General features: G+C 47.9%; 1 protein-coding gene across 1 annotated transcript in view; it reads left to right on the forward strand.

Moving 5' to 3' along the window:
- CALB2 (calbindin 2) overlaps positions 1–22,027 on the forward strand; it is a 33,170-nt gene extending 11,143 nt beyond the window's left edge. Inside the window, exons 2-11 of the mRNA XM_030829596.1 lie at positions 2,026–2,102; positions 4,620–4,709; positions 7,460–7,540; positions 12,927–12,983; positions 13,588–13,665; positions 14,192–14,247; positions 14,567–14,606; positions 16,418–16,471; positions 17,217–17,288; positions 21,341–22,027. Of these exons, the coding sequence (XP_030685456.1) occupies positions 2,026–2,102; positions 4,620–4,709; positions 7,460–7,540; positions 12,927–12,983; positions 13,588–13,665; positions 14,192–14,247; positions 14,567–14,606; positions 16,418–16,471; positions 17,217–17,288; positions 21,341–21,457 (722 nt within the window). The 3' untranslated portion in view covers positions 21,458–22,027. The remainder of the gene's footprint in view (positions 1–2,025; positions 2,103–4,619; positions 4,710–7,459; positions 7,541–12,926; positions 12,984–13,587; positions 13,666–14,191; positions 14,248–14,566; positions 14,607–16,417; positions 16,472–17,216; positions 17,289–21,340) is intronic.
- Positions 22,028–24,482: the final 2,455 nt, after the last annotated feature.

Here is a 24,482-nt window from a genome sequence, read left to right on the forward strand (position 1 = left end):
GTAATTTATCTCATGTGATTCTTGCCATACAATATTTATTGTGGCATATTCTTCACTCGAGAGTGCCTCTAAGTTTATTCAGAATTTAAATTCTCAGGGGCCCCTAGGAGGAAAGGCTGAGAAAAGCCTCCCCCCGCAACCCCTCACAAAGGCCAGGGTAAATGCTCCTTTCTTTTCTCTGTTGCGTTTGTAATTCCATTTGCCCTTGGTGAAAGCTACCACCTCCCTTCCCATTCGAGTTGAATCTCCTCTACGGGAATCTTGCTCAATGGCTTTAGATCAAATTTGGAACTTGACGTTAGGTCAGTGGGTTTCAAACTTTGCTGCACAGGAAATCACCTGGGAGTGTAAAAAAAAAAAAAGAAAAAAAAATCATGGTGCTTAGTTCACACCCCAGACAAATTGCATCAGAAAGTCTAGAGGTGGGGGCCAGATATCCATATTTTTTTTAAGATCCCTGGGTGCCAGTTACCTGTAGTCCCAGCTACTTGGGAGGCTGAGGCAGGAGGATCACTTGAGCCCAGGAGTTTGGGGCTGTAGTATGTTATGATCACGCTTATGAATAGTGCTGAACTCTAGCCTGGGCAACACAGCAAGACCCTGTCTCAAAAAAAGGAAAAATCCCCAGGAGATTCTTTGCCACAGCAAAGTCTGGGAGGCACGGCCTGAGCCCTGCCTGATTTCCCACCCACAGATGCCTCCTTCCCATCACAGCACTGACCAGTGACCTTGACCATGCATTCAGCTCAGTCCTGGTCTCTAGACCATCCGGGCTCAAGGTATGAGAGCCTAAAGGACCTCTCACTACTTACGTCATCTCGCAAGTCAGGCTGTGACCTCGGGACCTGGTTCTGATCACTGGACTTTTCCCACAGATTCATTCCCACCTTAGGCACGGGTTCTGGTAATGGAACTCAGTAACAACATTTATGCTGCACTCATAATGACTAGAGGATGGGCTTTCCATACAAAATCCTGTTTAATTATAATAACCCATTTTGCAGATGAGATGGGTTCAATAACTGTCTCAAAGTCACACTGTTGGTAAGTACAGCAGAACCAGGCTTTAAATCTGCATCCGCAGGCCTCAGAGCCTCCTCTCTTCATTACCAGGTGGGATGCCTCTCCTACCCTTGATCCCCGTGACCAAGTCTCAGGTGGGGTGGGGGGTGGGAGGTGACATCCCATAGGACAGATGCCCTGTGGTTCTCTCTTTTCTGGGCCCTTCTGTTTTTGTTTCCTAGGACTGTCATAGCAAGGCATCACAAACTGGGTGACTTAACACAACAGAAATGTATTCTCTCACATTTCCAGAGGCTAGAAGTGTGAAATCAATGCGTCGGCAGGCTCTGCTAGAGCTCTGAGGGCGAATCTGCTCCCTGCCTCCCTCCTGGCTTCTAGTGGTTGCTGGCAGCCCACAGTGTTCCTTGGCTTGTACACACATCACACCTGGCCTCTGCCTCCATCTTCACGTGGTCTTCTTCCTGGGTCTCTGTGTCTCCACGAGGCCTTCTTATAAGGACACCAACCACTGGATTTAGGGCCCACCACAGTCCAGTATGACTCATCTTCACTAATGACATCTGCAATGACCCTGTTTCCAAATAAGGTCCCATTCTGGGGGAGCACTCCAACCCACTACACCTTCTGAACCCCAGGGACCCCAGTTCTGCCTCTGACCAGGGCCTGCCACTTGCTGATGACCTGTCACACCTCCGCCACCTCGTGCTTGCCCAGACATTAAGGACAGATTCGGAAGCTGCCAGCTTCTGCTCTCCTCTGTCCTCTCGGACCCTGTGCTAGTTCCTCCCAGTATTATCTAGCTGCTGAATGTACGTTGTTCATCTTGGATCTCTAGGTGCAAATGCCCTGAGGGCTGGACCCACACCCCTAGCTCCACTGGCCTAGACACCTGCCTGTGGGCCAGCTTGGAGAAGATATTCTCCACAAAGCCCCAGACATGCCCACCCCATGCCCCCCTTACTGTTTAGTGCTGAGATTGATTTTTTCTTTCTCTCTTTACAGGAAATGGGTATATTGAAGGTAAGGAGCTAGAAAACTTTTTCCAAGAGCTGGAGAAGGCAAGAAAAGGCTCTGGCATGGTAAGCCCAGCCCGTCTCCCATTGTTTGGGATTTTCCTGACCTATGCCTTTGAGCATGCTGTGTCCCAGTTATGTATGCCATGGGCAGGCTTCATATCGCTGGTCTTGACACAGCATTTTATTTGTAAGGATGAAAAATAGACTATCCCCTAAGAGTACCCCATCTGAATATCCTTGGGTGTCTCGGATTGAGGGGTATTCATGAGTGGACACCAGGGGTTGATGAACCCTCCTGCAAAGCTGCAAAGCTTTATGTCTGTGTATGTATCTATTAATATATATGTAGTATTTTTTTCCCTAGGGACAGAGTCCATAGCTTCCCTAAGGTGCTTAGGGGTCATGATTCCAGATTGGATGCCCAGGAGGTTTCAAGTGCCCTGATTCTAGACCAGAGTTTCTCAGCCTCAGCACTGTTGGCATTTGAGGCTGAATAATTTGTTGTGGGGGCTGCCCTGTGCATTGTAGGAGTTTAGCAGCATCCCTAGACCTACCCATGAGATGCCACTATCATCCTCCTTCAAGCTGTGACAATCAAAAATGTCTCCAAACATTGCCAAATGTCCCTTTGGTGGGACACTGGGGGCAGAATCGTCCTCAGAAGAGAACCACTGTTCTAGACCAACACGGGCTAGAATCCCCAGCAAGGAACTAGAGGAAAATTGAGGATTGCTCTCAGCCAGTATCTGAACCAGACGGCACTGGCTGGCCTCATTCGTGGTGGTGTCACGACCTTCTGAGCCTGCCCAAAGTGACTCCATATCACATCCCAGCCCCTTAGTGACAGGAATGTTGCTTTCTCTGGTGCCAACATGGCACTATTGAGTTTGCTAAAGCCTTTTGGGGGAGGTATTTGAAATACTGCAAAGCTCAGGTGATTGGAACTAGTCTGCTGTGATTCCCGTGTCTGGTTCTGGAGTACATGGAGTCAGCTCCACACCCTCCCATCAGCTCCCTCGGGTCCTCTGGAGGCGTCTCTCCTCTCCCCTGCTGCGTGTCTGTTGGCCAATCCAGTTTATTTGCAGCTCTTCAGGGAGCAGTTTGGGAGATGAGTCACAAATCTGCCGGTGAGCTCCTGGTTCAAAGCTCGGCAGAGCGCCCCAATGAGAAGGAGATCAAAGTGATGGGCTTAAAGGGTTGGAGGCGATTCATGGGTTTGTTTATCAACAGTTCTCCCATCAACTCCTCGGATAATGAGGCCTGGATCACAGAAAGCATGGGCTTCAGAACTGACCCTGGGATCATGGGCTAGTCAGAGAAATGTGTTTTTATGAAGTGCTTTGCATCTAAAATCCTTCTCTTAGTCATTCTCTTCCTCAGATGTCATCTGGGTAATTTTCAAGTCTGTCAACAATCCCAACTGATGTCATCCAGGACTGGTTCTCAGAGCAGCTGTTATATGGTAGAAAGAATATTGGCCTTGGAAGCAAAAGCCATGAGTTCAAATTCTGGCTATACTCACTGGGTGCCCTCTAGAGAAGTCATCTCGGCCTCCATTAGTGTGTCAAATGGAAGGGCTACTAACTTCACAGGAGCTACTGTAAAACTTAAATAAGACGGCCACATTTGTGACAAGTGCCTGGGATCAGACTATGTACCTTTGTAAATATAAAGAAATACTGATAAACAAATAAATATTGACAAATTGATACTAATTCCAAAAGTAAAAAGCAATCAGAGGGATTCAGGAGACTCTCAGAAGTGGTAGGATTTCCCTTGGCCCAATCCCGGGGAGCACACAATTCACATGGAAGTCAACAGCTGAGTGACGCAGAAACATCAGCCCTGCAAGGTGGGCTCATCATTGATTAGGGAGAAGGAAGAGCTCCTTAATGCAAATAATTAATCAGCACTATCTCAAATCAGGGGAAGGTTCGAGAGCTTCAAGTCTATATTTAAGATAGGCAGCTGGGGGCTTGAAGGAATGTTTTAAGTTCTTTGCTTTCTAGTAGTCAGAATAATTGGGTGGACTATTTAAATTACCCTTCGGCTACATGATGACCTCCTCCTCATGTTCCTCCTGGCATGAAAATCAAGAGTGAAAATATTGTGGAATTGCCAGTTAGTCTTTAAAGAAGAAAATGAGCAATCCACCTTGCTGTAATGAAGTGCTTAGAACCTACTGGGGGCACTGGATTAAGTTCAGTTTGATTACAACCTGCTTCAGTAAAATGTTGAGGCCTTAGTTCTCACATCTGAGTGATGGGAACAAGTCCAAACCCTTTCTACAGAGTTGTAGCTTAATCCATCTCAAAGGCAGCAGGGCATGTTTGATTACATGCCACAGCATGGCCATGTGTCCTTTGAAATTTATATGACTGAGCCTTGAAGAAGAGATGACTTGATTTGGAGGGGACCTGGAAAGGAAAACAACACAGCTCTGATCAATCAGAGCATCAGCACAACTTGGTTCTGCTTCCACTTAACCCAGGATGCAAATGATTTCCAAGCTTCCTGCTCTGAGATCATGGTTCACATGAGATACAGCAGCAAAAATCAGCCCCCTTTGTCTTTCCACAGATGTCAAAGAGTGACAACTTTGGAGAAAAGATGAAGGAGTTCATGCAGAAGTATGATAAAAACTCAGATGGGAAAATCGAGATGGCAGAGGTGAGCCCTGCCTCGCTGGTTAAGAGCTGTGTGGGAGGGGCCCTGGGTCCCTGTGCCTCTCCCAGGCATGAGCATCCTGCTGAGGATTGGAGTGAGGTGGGGGCCTCAAAGCTCCTGCACCTCCAGCACTTGGGCTGACCAAAGAGAACAGCAGGGACTTTTCTTGTGTGTCACCCAAGGAAGGAGGAAGCGACAAACAATGACCAAAGATAGGGGTGGAGACCTTAAATGCCCACAGGGGCCAACAGGTATTGTAACCGAGTGTCAAGCCCAGCTGAAGACACTAGGGAGGCTGAAGACAGGTGAACAGGAGACTCCATGCCCCACCTAAAGGCATCCAAAGGCATAATTTTTAAAAGTTATATACATAATTTACACACATATATACCTTTATAATTCACATCAGTAATTTACATATATAAACATATAATTTGCACATAACATAATTTACACATATCCATATATACATATATACATTCATATATGCACACGTATATACGCATACACACACTCACACATACTCATATACAGGTGCATGTCAAACACCTCTGGTAATCAGTGACCACAGTCAAGGGCTCAAGAGTGCTGGCTGGACTCCATGGCCCATGTCTGTAATGTCAGCACTTTGGGAGGCTGAGGCAGAGGACCCTTGAGGTCAGGAGTTTGAGACCAGCCTGGGAAATATAACAAGACACCATCTTTACAAAACATATAAATAAATAAATAAGAATGCTGATGGTGGCACAGGCATTAGGGCACAGCTCCACCCAGGGTATATTGTTGGGATACTGCCTTAGATGGGGTGCCTGAGACAGAGATTTGAGTGGAAGTGGCTTACTGAGGCAGAACTCTCCAGAGAAGGACAGCAGGAAAAGGCAGGGGATAGTGCTGTGCGAGGATGCGGTCTCAACTGGAGCCTCGCCTTGGCTAGGCTTATAGGGACTCTGGAGTGTGGACTGTGCCACAGAGTGGGTCCCACCTTGAGGCAAGGGGGCTGGTCTGTTGTACCCCTGTGTCAATCAGTCATTGGATGCAGGCTGCCCCTCTTTGGGCTAGGAGGGGACCTGTGGAACTTCCCCAGCGGGGCAGCTCTGGTCTGGCTGAGGGCAGTTCTCGTGCAGGGGCAGGGCTGAGCTGTTAGCAGTCTGACTTCATAGCAGCTGAGGGGTGGCCACCAGCCTAGATATAGAGGAGCAGGGAGAGGCACTAAGAGTGGCCACTTTAGATGCCCATGCTGATTCAAGGGGGCTTAAACCAAGCAGACTTTTTCTCTAAAAATACAGATTAAGGTAAGTGTGTTAGGGTTTGTGGGCCATCCAGTCCCTGCCACAGCTCTTCAGCTCTGCCACTGTAGCACAAAAGCAGCCACGGGTGGTATGTCAATGAGTGGGTGTGGCCACGTCATATAAAAGTTTACAAACAACTCCTGGGCCATATTTGGCCTGAGGGCCATAGCTTACCATGAGAGTCTTCTAACAGAAAGGCCAGGGGTAGGGTTGGTTCCAGGTGGAAGCCAGGGCTCCTGCTCTGCCTCCCTGCAGTTCTCTTGGTTCTGTTCTCTGCCCTCAAAATACCTTCATCCTCAGGCTGCTAGCAAGATGGCTGCCACAGCGTCAGGCATCACATCCACATACACCCACATGTATCCACATACACCCACATACAACCACATGCATCCACATTCAACCACATACATCCACATGCACCCACATACATCCACACGCAATCACATACACCCACATACATCCACATCCAATCACATGTACCCACATACAGCCACACACACCCACATACATTCACATACAACCACATGCAGCCACATACACCCACATCCATCCACATACAACCACATGCACCCACATACACCCACAAACATCCACATGCATCCACATACAACCACATGCCCCCACATAAACCACATCCAACTACATACATCCACATACATCCATATACAACCACTGTCCAGGTGCAGAAAGGGCCCCTCTTAAGTGCAAGGAAATGTTCCCAGAAGTACCCACGGCAGCCCTTCCTGGACATTTCATTGGTCAAAACTGGGTCACACACCTATCTGTAAGCCAATCACTGGCAAGGAGAATGGGAGGCTCACACTTCACCAATGTAGACTCATCAGGATTGGCCTGTGACACAAGCGTTCCAGGAGCAAAAAAGGGGGCAAGGGCGGTTGGGTAGGCAGCCAGCAGTGCTTACTGTAAGACGGTACCTGCATTTTTCAAAAATCGAATTGTTGCAGTATCAATTTACATACAATAACTGCATCTATTTGAAGTGTAAAATTCCTTGAGTTTAGATTTTAGGCCATGAAATCGCCACCCCAACAAAGATATAGCCTTTCTATTACGCCCCTAAAAGGTTCCTCTAGCCTGGTGCAGCCCCTCTTACCCCAGGCAACCACCCATCTACTTAGATTAGTTTGCATTTTTCAGAATTTTACATACATGGAATCATCTGTTAAGTATTCTTTTGAGTCTGGGTGCTTGCATTTTAAAGTAGCACCACTTTTTCCCCCTCCAATTGCTCATCCCCTAAGGGTGGGACGACTCAAAAGCACTTCTCTGAACATCTTTCTTTCCCTTTGAAAGACTGCCGGCACCCGTTCTCAAGGAAGGAAGCAAAATGCAATTCCCACACTGCCCTGCCACTGGCTCTTTCCATCCTTCTTAGGGGAAAGTCTACTCTGCTCCCTGGCAAGTCCCTCCTTAACGTTAGTGTCGCTCTCTGTATCTTCACAGCTGGCACAGATCCTGCCAACCGAAGAGAACTTCCTTCTGTGCTTCAGGCAGCATGTGGGCTCCAGCGCCGAGTTTATGGAGGTGAGGCCAAGGCACCACCTTCTTATTAAGCATTGGGACCTGCCTTCCTCCTGTGTTCAGAGCCAGGCCCACCTTCCTGCCTGGTAATGGTCCCTGGGAGATGCTAAACCCCTTAGAGCTCTGCTACTCAAAGTGTGGTCGTGGACCGGCAGCATCAGTATCACCTGGGTGCCTGTTAGAAAAGGAGAAAGGGGCCAGGAGTGGTGGCTCGCACCTGTAATCCCAGCACTTTGGGAGGCCGAGGCAGGCGGATCACGTGAGGTCAGGAGTTTGAGACCAGCCTGGCCAACATGGCAAAACCCCATCTCTACCACAATACAAAAAAGTTAGCCTGGCGTGGTGGCAGGCACCTGTAATCCCAGCTATTCGGGAAGCTGAGGCAGGAGAATCACTTGAAGCTGGGAGGCGGAGGTTGCAGTCAGCCGAGATAGCACCACTGCACTCTCAGCTTGGGTGACAGAGAGAGACTCCGTTTCAAAAAAAGAAAGAAAGAAAGGGAGAAAGGCCTGTAATCCCTACTCAAGGAGGCTAAGGCGGGAGGATCTTTTGAGGCCAGGGTTTCAAGACCAGCCTGGGCAACATAGTGAGATCTTGTCTCTACAAAAATAAAAAGCTACCATAGTGAACAGGAATTAAAAAAAAAAAAAAAAGATAAAAAACTTAGTGGGATATGGTGGTGCACACCTGTAGTCCCAGCTTCTCAGGAAGGCTAAGGCAGGAAGATCAGGAGTTCAAGGCTGAAGATCACACCACTGCCCTCCAGGCTGGGCCACAGAGCAAGACCCTATCTCAAAGAGAAAACAAAAACAAAAAAAAATGTAGACAGACTCCCTGATCCAGTGAATCTGAAGCTCCATTTTAACAAGATCCCCAGGTGATGCGTATGCACATTAAAATGTAGGGAATAAGATGAGAAGTAAGCTTGGGTCAAGTACGCTTGGGAAATACTGTGTACATGCATCTCTCATTTGGGGATCTGTTGTGGTCATTTGCATATTACAGGCTCTGAGAAATGAAGCAATAAAGAAAACTGTGCCGCCCAGTTTGGCTCCAGGATCTCATGCCACTCAATAATAATGTTGTGTCTCTCGAAGTCAGAGTTCCAAGAAGCAGGCTAGGGAAGGATGGACTTATGTACAATTCTATAGCTAGAAAAGTCCAGTGAGGATTCCAGTTTTTGGTATCTTCCACGTTTCATCTTTGTCTATGATAAGGTTTTGGTTTTCCTTTTTAAAATTAGCATTCCTGGCTGGGCACTGTGCCCCACTCCTGTAATCCCAGCACTTTGGGAGGCCAAGGCAGGTGGATCAGTTGAGGTCAGGAGTTTGAGGCCAGCCTGGGCAACATGAAAAACCCCATCTTTACTACAAATGCAAAAATTAGCTGGGCATGGTGGTGCATGCCTGTAATCTCAGCTCCTCAGGAGGCTGAGGCAGGAGAATCGCTTGAACCAGGCAGGCAGAGGTTACAGTGAGCCAAGATTGCGCCACTGCACTCCAGCCTAGGTGACAAAGACTCTGTCTCATAAATAAATATATAAATATATAAAATTAGCATTCCCCTCTTGGCAATATAATTTCCTTGAGATCTTCATGTAAAATATGATGTTCAAATTCATGTCTCTTGAGTAATATTCACCTGATAAATTGAACCATATGAAATTGCTGATATTTAACGATTTTTTACTTACAAAAAGTGGAAATTCTATGTGGTTCAACCAAATATATTACTAATCCTGATGTCCAGCAACATACCAATTATTTCTTGCTCTCTTTCTGGGACTCTGCACTCTAACCATTCAGCATATGCATCCCTCAGAGTGAAATTCAACCCATACCCACCTCACGATCTGCCTGCTCTGATAAATAATGACTGGCCTTCAACGTGACTCTCTTTGCCGTTCATCGGGGTTAAATCCATTTCCAGCCACCGGTAATCCCCTCTCCGTGATCCACTGCCTGTAACAACTGGAGAGCTGGCCCGGAAGCCTGCATGGCAGCAAGCTCCCCTCCTAGGCAGACAGTCAGTGAGAAAGAACCAGTTCTCAGGGTGGAAGAGTCATTTTTTAAGTGACAGCTTGCCTGAGCATCAGAGATGGATTTAATTTTATGGTGCTTTAAAAGATTTTTCTCCAGTTTTTTCAAGATGGCAAGATTCCACAAGCTGATAATTGACATTCTGGCTTCTGTTCTTAGTCCTTCTCTAGCCTGCCTGGGAGAAAAAAAGTTCTGCGTATCCTTATAACTTGTCAGGGTGTTGCTTTTGTATCAAGTTTTCCAACTATAGAAAAGGGAGCATTATGCCTGACTCCTTTGCTGATAGAGAGACAGCCAAAAATTGGCCTCTATTCCACCTCTGGTCTGGAAACAGGGATGGTAGCAGCTTGTAGGGGGACAGGGATGCTTACAGAGGAGCTAAAAGCATCTCCCCGGACCCTTTTCTCTTTCTCTTTCTCAAAATCATTAGTGGCTTCTCTCTGTGCAGCTGACAGGATTTCTTTTTTTTTTTTTTTTTTTTTTTTTTGAGACAGAGTCTCGCTCTGTCGCCCAGGCTGGAGTGCAGTGGCGCGATCTCGGCTCACTGCAAGCTCCGCCTCCCAGGTTCATGCCATTCTCCTGCCTCAGCCTCTCCGAGTAGCTGGGACTACAGGCACTCGCCACCACACCCGGCTAATTTTTTTGTATTTTTAGTAGAGACGGGCTTTCACCGTGATCTCGATCTCCTGACCTCGTGATCCGCCTGCCTCGGCCTCCCAAAGTGCTGGGATTACAAGTGTTAGCCACCGCGCCCGGCCAGGATTTCTTTCTTTTCTTTTCTTTCTTTCTCTTTCTTCCTTTCTTTCTTTCTTTCTTTCTTTCTTTCTTTCTTTCTTTCTTTCTTTCTTTCTTTCTTTCCTGTCTTTCTTTTTTTCTTTTTTTGAGATAGAGTTTCACTCTTGTTGCCCAGGCTGGAGTGCAATGGCGCGATCTCGGCTCATCGTGACCTCCACCTCCCAGGTTCAAGCAATTCTCCTGCCTCAGCCTTCCAAGGAGCTGGGATTATAGGCATGCACCACCACGCCCGGCTAATTTTGTATTTTTAGTAGAGACAGGGTTTCTCCATGCTGGTCAGGCTGGTCTCAAACTCCTGACCTCAGGTGGTCTGCCCACCTCAGCCTCCCAAAGTGCTGGGATTACAGGCATGAGCCACCATGCCCAGCCTCAGGATTTCATATTCTTACATGCATTTGTCCTTCTAAGCCCCAGCATAACTGCAGAGGAGACATGCCCGCCAGGGTTTCGGGGCCCCCACCCTCCCACAGTACCGTCCCACTGTCCCCTCCTGGGGTCTGTTCCATTTGTTCCATTTTTACCAGCCAGAAGCCTGAAATGGTCTCTCAGTAGCCCTGAAAGGCTTGAGCTCTCAGGTAGTTCCCATCCCAGCACTCAGCACAACTTCTAATTTTAGTGATGCCTCAGGATTTCTTTGAGATTTCACAAAGCCCAGGTCTCTTGAACTCTTTTCCTTGAATGAGAAGAGAAAGGATGCACTGATGATGATGAGCATAAGTGCTGGATGGGGATAGGAGGCACGTGGGGGAGCCCAGAGCTGGCGTCCTGTGGGGGTGCATGGTCGGGAGTGGACCCGCTGGTAAGATGGCTTGGGAAAGCAGCTGCTGGTGCTTTGCTCTGTGCAGGGACTGGGGTTCCTTCAGGTTATTGCCCTTTTAGGCAACTTGGAGGGGCTGTCTTCCTCTTCTCAGTAAAGACTCAACTTAGACGAACTAAACTGTAATGCACTAAGTGCCTGCGAGTTGTTGATGAAGTCATATTTGGAAATCCTCACATATCTTTTAGTGCTTTTTCAAGGGCAGACTTTCTGGCCACGGGAAGGAGTATTTCAAAGAGTCTAAGGCATTTTTCTGCAGAGAAAAGACACTCTTGTAATCAAATACCATAGACCTGAGTTGCATATAGTACAAATCTACCCTTTTCTTGGGATTTGCTCCTGTCTTGTGACTAAAAAAAAAAAAATCAGGACCAAAATTTCTGAGCCCTGTCACCATGAAAATTACATAACCTTGTTTGCTTGTGTTTAAAAAGAGACATTTTCTGTAAAATATAACTAAACTCTAAATGTCCATAAACTCTAACACTCCTGACAATAAAGGGGCACATGCGGTGGAGAAGTGGGGGAGGCAGGGAATAAGCTGTAGGAAAAGGATTAGTGGTTGCTGGCTCTCAGAAAATCAAGTGTTGCTGGTCTTCAGGTGTGCAGTTTGGAGCTGGGGGAAAAGGGAAGAAACATCGGGGGAACAAAACTTGAAAGAAAATCTGGGAGAGCCAGGCATGGTGGCTCATGCCTGTAATCCCAACACTATGGGGGGCTGAGGTAGGAGGATCACTTGAACTCAGGAGTTTGCAGATCAGTCTGGGCAACATAGTGAGACCCCATCTCTACAAAAAAATAAAAAATTAGCTGGGTGTGGTGGTACATGCCTGTAGTCCCAGGCACTTGGGGGGTTAAGCTGGGAGGATCACTTGAGCGTGGGAGGTAGAGGCTACAGTAAGCTCTGGATGCCATTGCACCACAGCCTGGGTGACAGAGTGAGATCCTGTCTCAAAAAAGAGGAATAAGAAGAAGGAGGAGGAGGAGGAGGAGAGGAGGGAGGAGAGGGAGGGGGAGGAAGAAAGAGAAAGAAAGAAAAAGAAAGGAAAGGAAAGGAAAAGAAAGAAAGAAAAGCCAAGGAAAGAAAGAAAAGAAAAGAAAAGAAAGAAGGAAAGGACGGAAGGAAGAAAGGAAGAAAGAGGGAGGGAGGGAGGGAGGAAGGAAGGAAGGAAGGAAGGAAGGAAGGAAGGAAGGAAGGAAGGAAAAAAGAAAAAAATCTTAGAGATATGTGGCGCCAAATAGACCAAAGATTTAGGGGAACATGGTTCTCCGGGCATCTTTGCCACAGATGTGGGCAGTCCCCGCCCCTGCACCACTGCCCCTCCTGTGGCTTTCCCTCGTTTCCACCAGATGACGTGGTAAAAGGCAGGGATGTCAGAGCAGTTGTATACAGGACCATTGAATGAGTTATTTATTGCTGTATAATAAACTACCCCTAAAACTTAGCAGCCTGAAGCAACAAACGTTGATTACATCCCACTTTCTATGGTCAGGAATTTGGAAACACCTTAGCTGCGTGGTTCTGGCTCAGGAGCTCATGAGATCACCATCGAGATACTTCCTCTCATTTCCTTATCTGTGACCTTGAAGGGTCTGGACTACATCATCTCCATGTCTCCTTCCCATTCCAATATTCTTGAAGATCAAGACCCTGGCTGGCCCATTAAAGGGGAATGGAAGGGAGGCAGGTAGATTTTGATACGTCTTTGCAAAGAGGTTGACATTCCCGTTGTTGCAGGCTTGGCGGAAGTACGACACAGACAGGAGTGGCTACATCGAAGCCAATGAGCTCAAGGTAGGATGGGCCTTGGGGATGGTGTGAGGCCAGAGTGGCGGTGGGCTTAAGGTGCCTGGGGAGGGAGGAGATGTTGGATGAGGGGCATGGGTTTGTGGGCTGTTTAGGAATACTCAGACCTGGCACTGAACTGTTGGACTTGTTTAGAGAAGTCAGGGAAAATCAGTTACATAGAGCTGCCAGGCTGTAGATTTCAACCAAACCCAGCTCTTCTGCACCTCCATGCTCGGGACAGGCGTCCTCCAGGCAATTCCAGAAGATTGGCCTCTGGCTCCTAGGTCCACCTCCAAATTCCTCTGGCTATCACCCAGTGATTCCCCAGGCACTGCTTAGCTCCATGTACTGGGCTCCCAAAGAGGCAGAGCCAATCTCGAGCACCTATTCTGTGGGGCGGGGTTGCACCACCAGTTAGTAAAGCCTTTAAAGTCACTCCCCAAGAGTTAAGAATTATGAGGGCCTTGAGTCATAGAACTGGTAGACCTGAAACACACACACACACACACACACACACATATTGAGAGACTGTCTGAATGAGCAAGAAAGGAAATGAATGAGGGACTGAATGCACAAGTCAGGAGTACTAAACAGGCCTTTTGTGTTGCAGGGATTCCTGTCAGACCTGCTGAAGAAGGCGAACCGGCCGTACAATGAGGCCAAGCTCCAGGAATACACCCAAACCATAGTGAGTGGACAGAAGTGTCCCTCTCCCCCAGGGTGCAGGACTTGGGCCCCAAGCCACTGGGGCTCTGGTGTGCAGGGTCTCTTGTTTGCTCATTCTTCAGGCCCAGGGAAGTGATTCACAGTGGCAGCTGGCAAAAAGGGATGCTAGTTTGTGGCTTCATACACCCTTTGAGGTCCTGGGTGTGAGCTGACTCGTGGGCCAATGTCAGTGTCTGTCTCCATGGCAACCTCTGCAGCTCCAGGAGAGGATGATCTTGGAGAGAGTGGGCCTTTAGTGCCGGCCTGCTGTGCCCCAGCTGCCCCTGTCCCTAAGGAGGGGAGAGATGAGCAGCGAATGAGTCCCTGTGGTCCTCCCAGGGGACCCCCGTGACTGATTTAGGCCATGTTGGTCCTTGGCCCCTACGGACCTCAGAGGAAGCATGAGCACATGTCACCTGTCCTCCTTCCCATCCTCTCCAGTAGAAGGGGATGTCAGGTCAGAGAAATTCACAGCAAATAACCCAGACACCTCTTTCTGTCCCCAACAGCTACGGATGTTTGACTTGAACGGGGATGGCAAATTGGGCCTCTCAGAGATGTCCCGGTAAGCACCTCACCCCTGGGGTCACTGATACCGACTCCCGCAGGTCGCTCCTGTGCTATCATCTGTCTCTGAGATCCATTGGTGGGAAAGTGACAGGTGCGGGTATCAAGAAGCTCAAGACAAAGCGAGATAGAATTGTGACCGTCAACACCTCACCTTGTCTGTCTCCCTCGTTTTTGAACTTCCCACTGATTCCTTATTATGTGTGAAGTGCTCAGAAATCATTTCTGTAACTGCAGGCGCCGCCTCTGCCTTTCCCTCTCCCGCTTGCCCTTGCCTGTGCAGTCTCCTCATCTCTGCTCTAACATTTTCTCCCCAGACTCTTGCCTGTCCAGGAAAACTTCCTGCTTAAATTTCAGGTAAAACTTTGCTTTCCTTCCTTCCCCCTTCCCTCATCCCTCTGAGCCTGGCCCTGCACCCTCCTTCCCCCAACGCACCACACACTACACACTACATACACCCCACACACACCACACACACACACAACACACCGCACACACAACACACACAGATCACACACACAAAACACACACAGACCACACACCACACGCACAACACACGCAGACCACACACACAACATACACATCACACACACCACACACACATACACAGTGACATCACACACACCACACACACAACACACGCAGACCACACACACAACATACACATCACACACACACACCCCACACACATACACAGAGACATAACACACACCACACAGAGACCACTCACCACACACACAACACACACATCACACATGCACACAAATACACAGACACATCACACACCACACAGAGACCATACACACACACATCACACACACACCACACACACAGACCATATACCACACACAAACACACAGACCACACACCACATACAGACAACACACCACACACATACACAGACACCTCACACACACACCACACAGAGACCACACACCACACACACCACATACCACACACACAACACACACAGACCACACACACACCACATAGACAGACCATGTACCACACATACACAACACACAGACCACACAACACACACACAACACACAGACCACACACCACACACACACACATACACATCACACACACCACACACATATACAAACACCTCATGCACACACCACACAGAGACCACACACCACATACACACCACACACATTACAAACACACCACACAACACACACAACACACACAAACACCCTACACACACACACACACAATGCACACCACATACACACATCACATACAGCACACACACACCACACCACACACCCCACACCCACAAACCACACACCACACACAGACCACACAACACACACACAACACACACAACACACAAACACCACACACGACACACAAATACCACACACCACACACATCATACACACATCACACACACATCATACACCCCCCACACACACCACACATCATACATACCACCCACCACACACACAACCACACACACAACACACACCACACACACCACACCACACACACTGCACACACACCACACCACACACCACACATCACATACCACGTACCACACACATTTGACACACACAACATACATACCACAAACACATACCACACCACATGCCCACACACCAAACACCACACACAGACCACACCACACACATCACACACACACACCACACATCACACATATCACACACACACACACACACCACACATACACACAATGCATAACCACACACACCACACTACACACACATCACACCACACCACATACCACCCACACACACCACACATACACACAACACATATAACCCTACACACCACACCATACACACCACACACACACAACACAAACACCACATACACACCACAGCACACACCACACATACCATACACACCACACACACACAGCAGCACACACACAGACCACACACACACCATACACCATGCACACACCACACATCACACACATCACACACACACCACACACCACAGACACACACCAATCAGACACCACACACACACCACACATCACACATATACACATACCACACACACACCACAAACACCACACACACCATACCACACACACGACACACACACCACACACATAAACACACACACAAACGGACACCCACACACACACCACTGCGCTTCTGCTTCTGTCTTTAATACCCTGGTTCTTGCAGGGCATGAAGCTGACCTCAGAGGAGTTTAACGCGATCTTCACATTTTACGACAAGGTAAGAGGGGGCATCGGCATGGCAGGGAAAATCAGAAGCCCATCAGCCTGGCCAGAAGGGCTCAGCTTCATCCCTGGGAAGAGACAGCTTTCCAGGGGCAGCCTGGGCTGTGTGGTTTCTTCCTGCCGCATCTTCTGCTGCATGAGAAGGCAAATGTCATTCTCCACCGGTGGCCTATGGAGCCCAAGGGGTTGGTTTCTGCAGAGTGCAGCCAAGAATCACTGGGGGAAGAGGACTATGCTTAGAACTAGGGTGTGACCATGCTGTCGGGAGGCAAAGGGAAGAGACACTCAGAACTGCCCCGGTGCCAGATCACAATTCTGCCCAGGGCCAGGTCTTTCTCTAGGAAGTTGGAAGTTGGATGAACTCCGTACCCACCCCTCCCTTGGCTGTCCCCTGCCCACATGACTCCAGTGGTCTTCTTCATAACCAAAGTGTTGGAGGTAAACTTTAAATAGCCCCTGGACTCAGGGAGTTAACCAAATGCTTCTTGAACCTCACTTATATTTTCAATGCAGATGAAAAGCACCACAATGAAAGGCTACCCAAAGCTTGCGCCCACTGCCACCTTCCTGCCATGACTGGTCAAGGCAGAAGGGACGCATTATTTGGTCATTACACGATCTGAACACCCCCTTTTGCACAGAGTAATGGAGAGGCTAGACTCTTAGACATCCCTGGAATGGGTCAGGACAGCGGGGGCCCAGCCTTTAGAGCTCTGGGTTGACTCTGCTCCCATCCCCAGGATGGAAGCGGCTACATTGATGAGCATGAGCTGGATGCCCTTTTGAAGGATCTATACGAGAAAAACAAAAAGGTGAGCAGCCGAGCCTGAGGCCCGGCCACCATCCCCAGGGCACGCGAAAAGCTTCTGTGGGAGAGGAGGGGAGAGGTCGCTGGGTCCTGCTCTCTGCTCCCCTCTGATCTGCCACAGCAAGGCAATAGCCATTTTGTGAGTTTGCTTTTGGTTTCTTAATTTCTAGTTGGTTGATTGATTCATTGATGTTTCTTTTTAAAATTTAATTATGGCAAAAAACACAGGACAGAAAGCTTACCATCTTCACACTTTTAGTGTACAGTCCAGTGGCATTGAACACATTCATAATATTGCACATGCATGGCCACCTTCTCATCCTGCAACGCCAAAACCTGTACCCATTAAAAAATAACTCTCCATTCCCGTCCCCCATCTCCTGCCAACCACTCTACTTTCTGCCTCTGTAAATTTGACTGCTCTAGGTACCTCATGTGAAGAAAATCGTATAATCTTTCTGTGCCTGGCTTATTTCACTTTGCATAATGTCATTGCAAGCTTATCCACGTTGTGGCATGTGTCAGAATTCCCTTCCTTTTTAAAGCTGAATAATGCTGCATCATATAAATATACCACATTTTGTTTACCCATTCTCTTCTGTGGAGGCTTGGGTTGCACCCATCTGCTGACTGCTGTGGGGGATGCTGCTGTGAGGCCATGACAGTGTTGACATGTGAAAGTGTTAGCCAAATTGCCAACCAAAAAACGCTTTCCACACAAAGAGATTTCGGAGGACAGAGGCCAGTGAGAGGTGAAGGGCTAATCTGGATTGATGAACTGCAGAATTGGGAGCTGGGGGAGGGGTTAAAAGGAGCCACTGAAGAGTTTGTTCCTCTCAAAGAAAAGGCAAAGAAGTGAACTCCATTATTTTGCCTGATGTTGCCTCCTGGGAATGCCCCAGGAGACCCTCCAATGGGCTCAGTTTGGTGCACTGGGTGGAGGAGTCAGGTGGAACGGCAGCCAGGAGCCAAAACTTTGCAGCTGTCTTCCTTCACCGCCTGGAAAATGTCTTTCTCTGAGCAACTGGTTTTGCTGCTTTCTTTAATTAGACAATGAAAGCGCTACAGTTCCTTGAGTTGTCTCACCGACTTGGCTGACAAGCAAGAGCTAAATTTAATGCTCAATTTCAGGAAAAAATTATCCGCAGCCTCTATTCATCTCTCTTTCCAAGTGCCTTCTGATCTCTTTATCTTAAATATCATCATTCATTTATTTCATCTTTTTTATTTAAATGTTACCTACAATTACTCTTGAAAGAGGCGGAAAATAAATGAAAAGGAAGCAAATACTTCCTGGGAAGAAGGAAGTACTCACCAGGTGTTTGAACTCAGCAAACTTTTTTCTTGGCACTGAATTCTAGGAGAAAATTATGTATGTGCCTGTATGTATCCAAGGAATGTTGGGCACCATAGTGGAAAATATCTTTACGTGTAATTGTATGAATGAGGCATAGTTTGTCTTCATGAGACTCTGCTTTATACCTGAGGTGGATAAACCCTGAAAACATGCATTAAATCTCAGAGTGACCTGAATTTCCTGGTCATCAACTCACTAAGCTCTTCCTTGGTTCACACAAAGGACAGCTTGTGGTGCTGCACAGATTGACTCCAAGTATGGAAACAAAAGTAAAGATTCTGCTATTGGGATTCAGAAGCCACTCTGAAGGTCAGAGAGCAAGAATATTAACAAAGCTGTTTACCTGAGAGCCTTCCACCTGTACCAAGTTTCAGATTTGGCGCCTGAGGATTGGGAGAGTGAATGAGTAGAAAGAGAGAGCTGCATGACTCTAAATCGCAGCACCTGTGCTGGAAGGGAAGGGCCATTTTTTGTAAACCCACATAGATGCACGCATTCCATTTGGATGGTGCCTGCATGGAGTGTGATAAGGTTTCTGAGCAGATTAATGTTTGAGGCTCCTCGAGGGGACAGGCTGATGGGATTGAACTTCAGTATTTCTTAGCACTCCTGAGGCCATGGCAACTCGCTAGAGCCTTCCCCAGTTTTAAGTGAAACTTATAGGAAGTAAGCAGCTCCTCCCCCATGCTGCTAAGTCTCTTGCTGCCACAGTTCACTGCAAAAGTTGTCCCAAGCTTGGGATTGGTAGATAAGGTCCCTTCCTTGGCTTCTGATTAAGTGGCAGATATCTCAGGTGCACACCAGTGTTATATGACATTTCCAAAAACATCACAACTTAGGGAAGGTGTCTCTCAAAGCTAGACATGCTTGCAAAGTGCCCTTGGGTTTTCATGGCACCAAACCAGAAATTAATAACATAAAAAGAGAAGTCCTGGCACAATGGTGAAAAAAGACTGGCGTTGGAGCCCTGAGAAAGAGGTGACAGAATAGTGCACCAGTGAAATCATTAGACTTCAGGGCTCATGCTTGGATTACAGATATTCATGAGCATGACTGTACCTCAGTTTTCTTATTAGCAGAATGGAGATAATGACCCATCAGCCTAGAAGGGAAAAAAATTTTAAGTATCTGCTAACATTTTCAATACAAAAGAATAAAAGTAAGAAGAACTGGATGTAGTGGCACCCACCTATAGTCCTAGCTACTTGGGAGGCTGAGGCAAAAGGATCGCTTGAGCCCAGGAGGTCAAGGGTGCAGTGAGCTGTGATCACGCCATTGCATTCCAGCCTGGGTGACAAGAGCAAGACCTTGTCTCAAAAAAAAAAAAAAAAAAAAGGGGATGGAGTGGGGGAGAAGGAAAGAAAGAAAAGGTTGTTTAGGTGATTTTCCAGTGTTGATGACAACCTTGCTATATTTCAGACCCATTGGTTATTTGTATCCGAAGCAAACATTGTAAAGCATGTATTTAACATCAGGCATATTAGGTGTTGGTATTTAATATGGGTCTCCATTTATATGAGACAATGGGCATATGTTCATGGCTCACCTGTCTCAGTGGCCCCTGAACACAAGAAGCCAGTGAACAAGAAATAGGCTGGCAAGCTTTATTGCTGGAGAAGCTGGGATTTAGAATTCCTTGCTTAAATAGGGGCCAGGTGAGGTGGTTCACACCTGTAATCACAGCACTTTGGGAGGTGGAGGCGGGCGGATCACCTGAGGTCAGAAGTTCAAAACGAGCCTGGCCAACTTGGTGAAACCCTGTCTCTACTAAAAAAAAAAAAAAGTGCAAACATTAGCTGGGCATGGTGGCAGGTGCCTGTAATCCCAGCTATTCAGGAGGCTGAGGCATGAGAATAGCTTGAACCCAGGAGGCAGAGGTTGCAGTGAGCCAAGATCATGTCACTTCACTGCAGCCTGGGCCACAGAGCAAGAATCCATCTCAAAAAAAAAAAAAAAAAAAAAAAGCAGAATTCCTTGCTTAAATAGGGGCCAGATGCGGTGGCTCACGCCTGTAATCCCAGCTACTCAGGAGGCTGAGGCAGGAGAATCGCTTGAACCCGGGAGGCAGAGGTTGCAGTGAGCCGAGATCACATCACTTCACTCCCATCTGGGCCACAGAGCAAGACTCTGTCTCAAAAAAAAAAAAAAAAAAAAAATAGAATTCCTTGCTTAAATAGATGAGACTTAGGAAAGAGTGGTCCAGGAGGCTGGAAGGCAAGACCAGGGAGCTTTCCTGGCATTCTGTTCATCACCTGCAGGGAGCCAGATTGGCCTTGAGTTAACGGAGGCCCAGTGAGGTTGAGGAATATATACAAGTTATACATAGACCATGACTGTCACAATAGCTACCTTTTATTTTTCAAGTGCTTGCTGATGTGGCTTATATTCATTCCCTCACATAATCATCGCAACACCTCCATGAGGCATGAACTTTTAGTGTACCCATTTTACAGGTGAGGCAGCTGAGTCTCAGGAAGGTTGACTACCTTCCCCAAAGCAATGCAGTCAGTAAGTGAAAGAGAGGCTTTAACCTCTGCCTGTCTGACACCAAAATCCGTGCTTTGCATTCATCTAAGCCACTTATCCTGGGATGAGATGAGAGAAAGGTGCGGGTGTTTGTGTTTGTGAATGTGGACGTGGGCTCCTTGGGTCGGGGCCATCCCCTGAACCTGCTCTTACCCTCTCCCTGTATCTCCTAGGAAATGAATATTCAACAGCTCACCAAGTACAGAAAAAGCGTCATGTCCTTGGCGGAGGCAGGGAAGCTCTACCGCAAGGACCTGGAGATTGTGCTCTGCAGCGAGCCCCCCATGTAAAGTGGGGACGGGGGCTGCTTCTCCACCTCCCCCAAACCCTGCTCCTGCTGCCCTGATGCGTCTACCCAGACCCAGAGACCGTGAGCGCCCCGCCCCCACCCCTGCAGCCTGCACACACCTGCAAAGCAGGAAACGAGAGATGGAGGACGGGCCGCTGGGGGGGCCGTCCTGAGCCCCCTGCACCCACCCCTGCCCAGGCAGCCTATGCCTCAGTGGATCACACGCACGGAAGGTGATGGGGGCATGGGTGGAGGGTCCCTAATTCTCTTCGCTGTGATGCATGAGCTCCCTTGCTGTATGATTTAGGCTTCTATGTCCAACACAGTGGACTCTTCCCTCTCGCTCCCCTCTGCCGGTCCCCCATGCCACCACCCACCCCAAACTTCCAGGTTCCATCCGCCACCTTGCTAATGGTGTAGCTGTCCTCTCAGAACTCCTGTGTGTGGAGGGCACCCGCCCTTTCCTTGCCTTCTTTACTCGGCGTGCTCCTTTTCTCTTTGGGTTTCTCGTTTACCAAAGAAGAGTTTACAGACAATAAAATGGAAAGGTTCTGCTGTGGAAGCTTACCCAGTCTTGTCTAGTGGTCAACTTCTCTCTGCAGCTAGCAGCTCTGCCTGACAAAGGGAAGGCCTATTCTCATGTGGGTGGGGGAGGGTAATGGGACCCACCTAAGTGGGGCATAGGACCCCCAAGACTCTATGGCTTTCACTCACAATTCATTGCCTGTCTCTTCACCAACCTGAGTCGCTTCTTTGTTTCATGTTTGTTTCTGTGTCTCTGAGATTATAACATAGCTGACAAGTTCGTTGAAGTCTTACTAAGGGTAGTATTAGTATTGTGCTCAACAGTTGACCTGGAGTATCTTTCCTAATCCTTTGAGAGAGATGCTGTGATTGTCTCCACTGTCCAGGCAAGAAAACTGAAGATTAAAAAGGTTTGGGGCCTGGCGCGGTGGTTCATGCCTGTAATTCCAACACTTTGGGAGGCCAAGGTGGTGGATCACCTGAGGTCAAGAGTTCAAGACCAGTTTGGCCAACATGGTGAATCGCCATCTCTATTAAAAATACAAAAATTAGGCCAGGTGTGGTGGCTCACACCTGTAATCCCAGCACTTTGGGAGGCTGAGGTGGGCAGATCAAAAAGTCAGGAGATTGAGACCATCCTGGCTAACACAGTGAAACCCCATCTCTACTAAAAATATGAAAAATTAGCTGGGCGTGGTGGTGGGCGCCTGTAGTCCCAGCTACTCGGGAGGCTGAGGCAGGAGAATGGCATGAACCCGGGAGGCGGAGCTTGCAGTGAGCTGAGATCGCGCCACTGCACTCCAGCCTGGGCAATAGAGTGAGACTCTGTCTCAAAAAAAAAAAAAAAAAAAAAAATGCAAAAACTAGCCAGGTGTGGTAGCACGCACCTGCAATCCTAGCTACTTGGGAGGCTGAGGCATGAGAATCGCTTGAACCCAGGAGGCAGAGGTTGCAGTGAGCCAAGACTGCACCACTGCACTCCAGCCTGGGCAACAGACTGAGACTCTGTCTTAAAAAGTAATTTAAGCAAAATAGATAAGTAAATAAATACATAAATAAAAAGGTTTAGTAACTAGCCCTGGCCAGTTGGGGCAGAGCCAGGGTATGAATCAAGCAGACTGGATCCACTTTATACCAATGGGGTCCCTACCACTGGGACTAGGTGATCTCCACCAAGCAAGAAGGACCTCCAGCCGGAAGCTCTAGACTACCAGAACTTAACTTCTCCTCCTCAAAGTGCAAGTTACCCAACACCCGATCGCATGCCTCTTGGTGTAGGGCCAGCTTGGCCTTTGGGTCCACAGAGCTCTTAGATCCTAGAACAGAGAGATGACTGATTTTTTTTGTGCTGTCACATATTGATTGTCTACAAGATGTATTTTAACAACACTACCTCATTTAATCCCACAACAATCCTACAAGATGGACACTATTTTCAGATAAAGAAACTAAGGCTCAAGGACATTAGGGGATGGGGTCGGGGGAAATTAGGGACTCAAATTTACTTGCCTCCCTCATGTCTCAGGGCCCTACGCTTTCCCCCACTGGCGCCCTTACCTTGGGGTAGGAGCTTTGCCTCTGCAAACTTGCAGCCCTTGTCAGTTCAGCCATATCTGCCCTTGGACTACAGGAGACGAGGAACTCCTTCCAGGCCATTCTAGAGGTCTTCTTAATCTTCATGTATACTCTTAATTGTATATTTGTAGTTTTAAAAATTCTCAGTTGGTCAAGGTGGCTCACATCTGTAATCCCAGCACTTTGGGAGGCCGAGGTGGGTAGATGGCTTGAGCTCAGGAGTTCGAGACCAGCCTGGGCAACATAGTGAAACCCCATCTCTACAAAATATACAAAAAAGTAGATGGGTATGATGGCATGCGCATGTGCTCCCAGCTACTCGAGAGGTTGAGGGTGGGAGGATTGCTTGACCTGGGAGGTCGAGGCACTGCAGTGAGCCAAGGTCACGCCATTGCACTCAGCCTGGGTGACACAGTGAGACCCTGTTTCAAAAAATAATCTTTTTCCTTATGTGTACTCTCTAGAGCCACAAGAATGATCCAGATGACCCCAAAATCTTTAAATTCCTTTTGGTTGCCATAGGAACTAAGTAACACAACCATCTGAAGCACCATTTGAAACCTCGGTGCTTTACCCTCTACTCACCTATTGTCCCCATCCCTACCAGTGATCATCTGAGGATTTGTGATGCCACCACCTGTGATGAAGAATCCATGTTCTGTTTCCCTCTGACAAAGAGGCCATCCCTGTCTTTCTTGAATGATTTATCAACCCAACCCCAGAATTTCCAGATCCCGTTTCCTAGGGCCATCTCCAGTACCAGTTACTAATTCAGTGTAGATCTCAATAGAAAACAGACAGTACCTTCCATTCATATCATTCAAGGAGGATTTGTTCACAAACATCTTTTATACACATGTGAGTGAAATACAAGCGACTCATAAGGGATAGTGGTGAACCAGGGACTAGCGACAGGGAAGTTGCTA

Source organism: Nomascus leucogenys, chromosome 2 (genome assembly GCF_006542625.1).
Source record: "Nomascus leucogenys isolate Asia chromosome 2, Asia_NLE_v1, whole genome shotgun sequence".
In the NCBI taxonomy this organism is placed as follows: Eukaryota; Metazoa; Chordata; class Mammalia; order Primates; family Hylobatidae; genus Nomascus; species Nomascus leucogenys.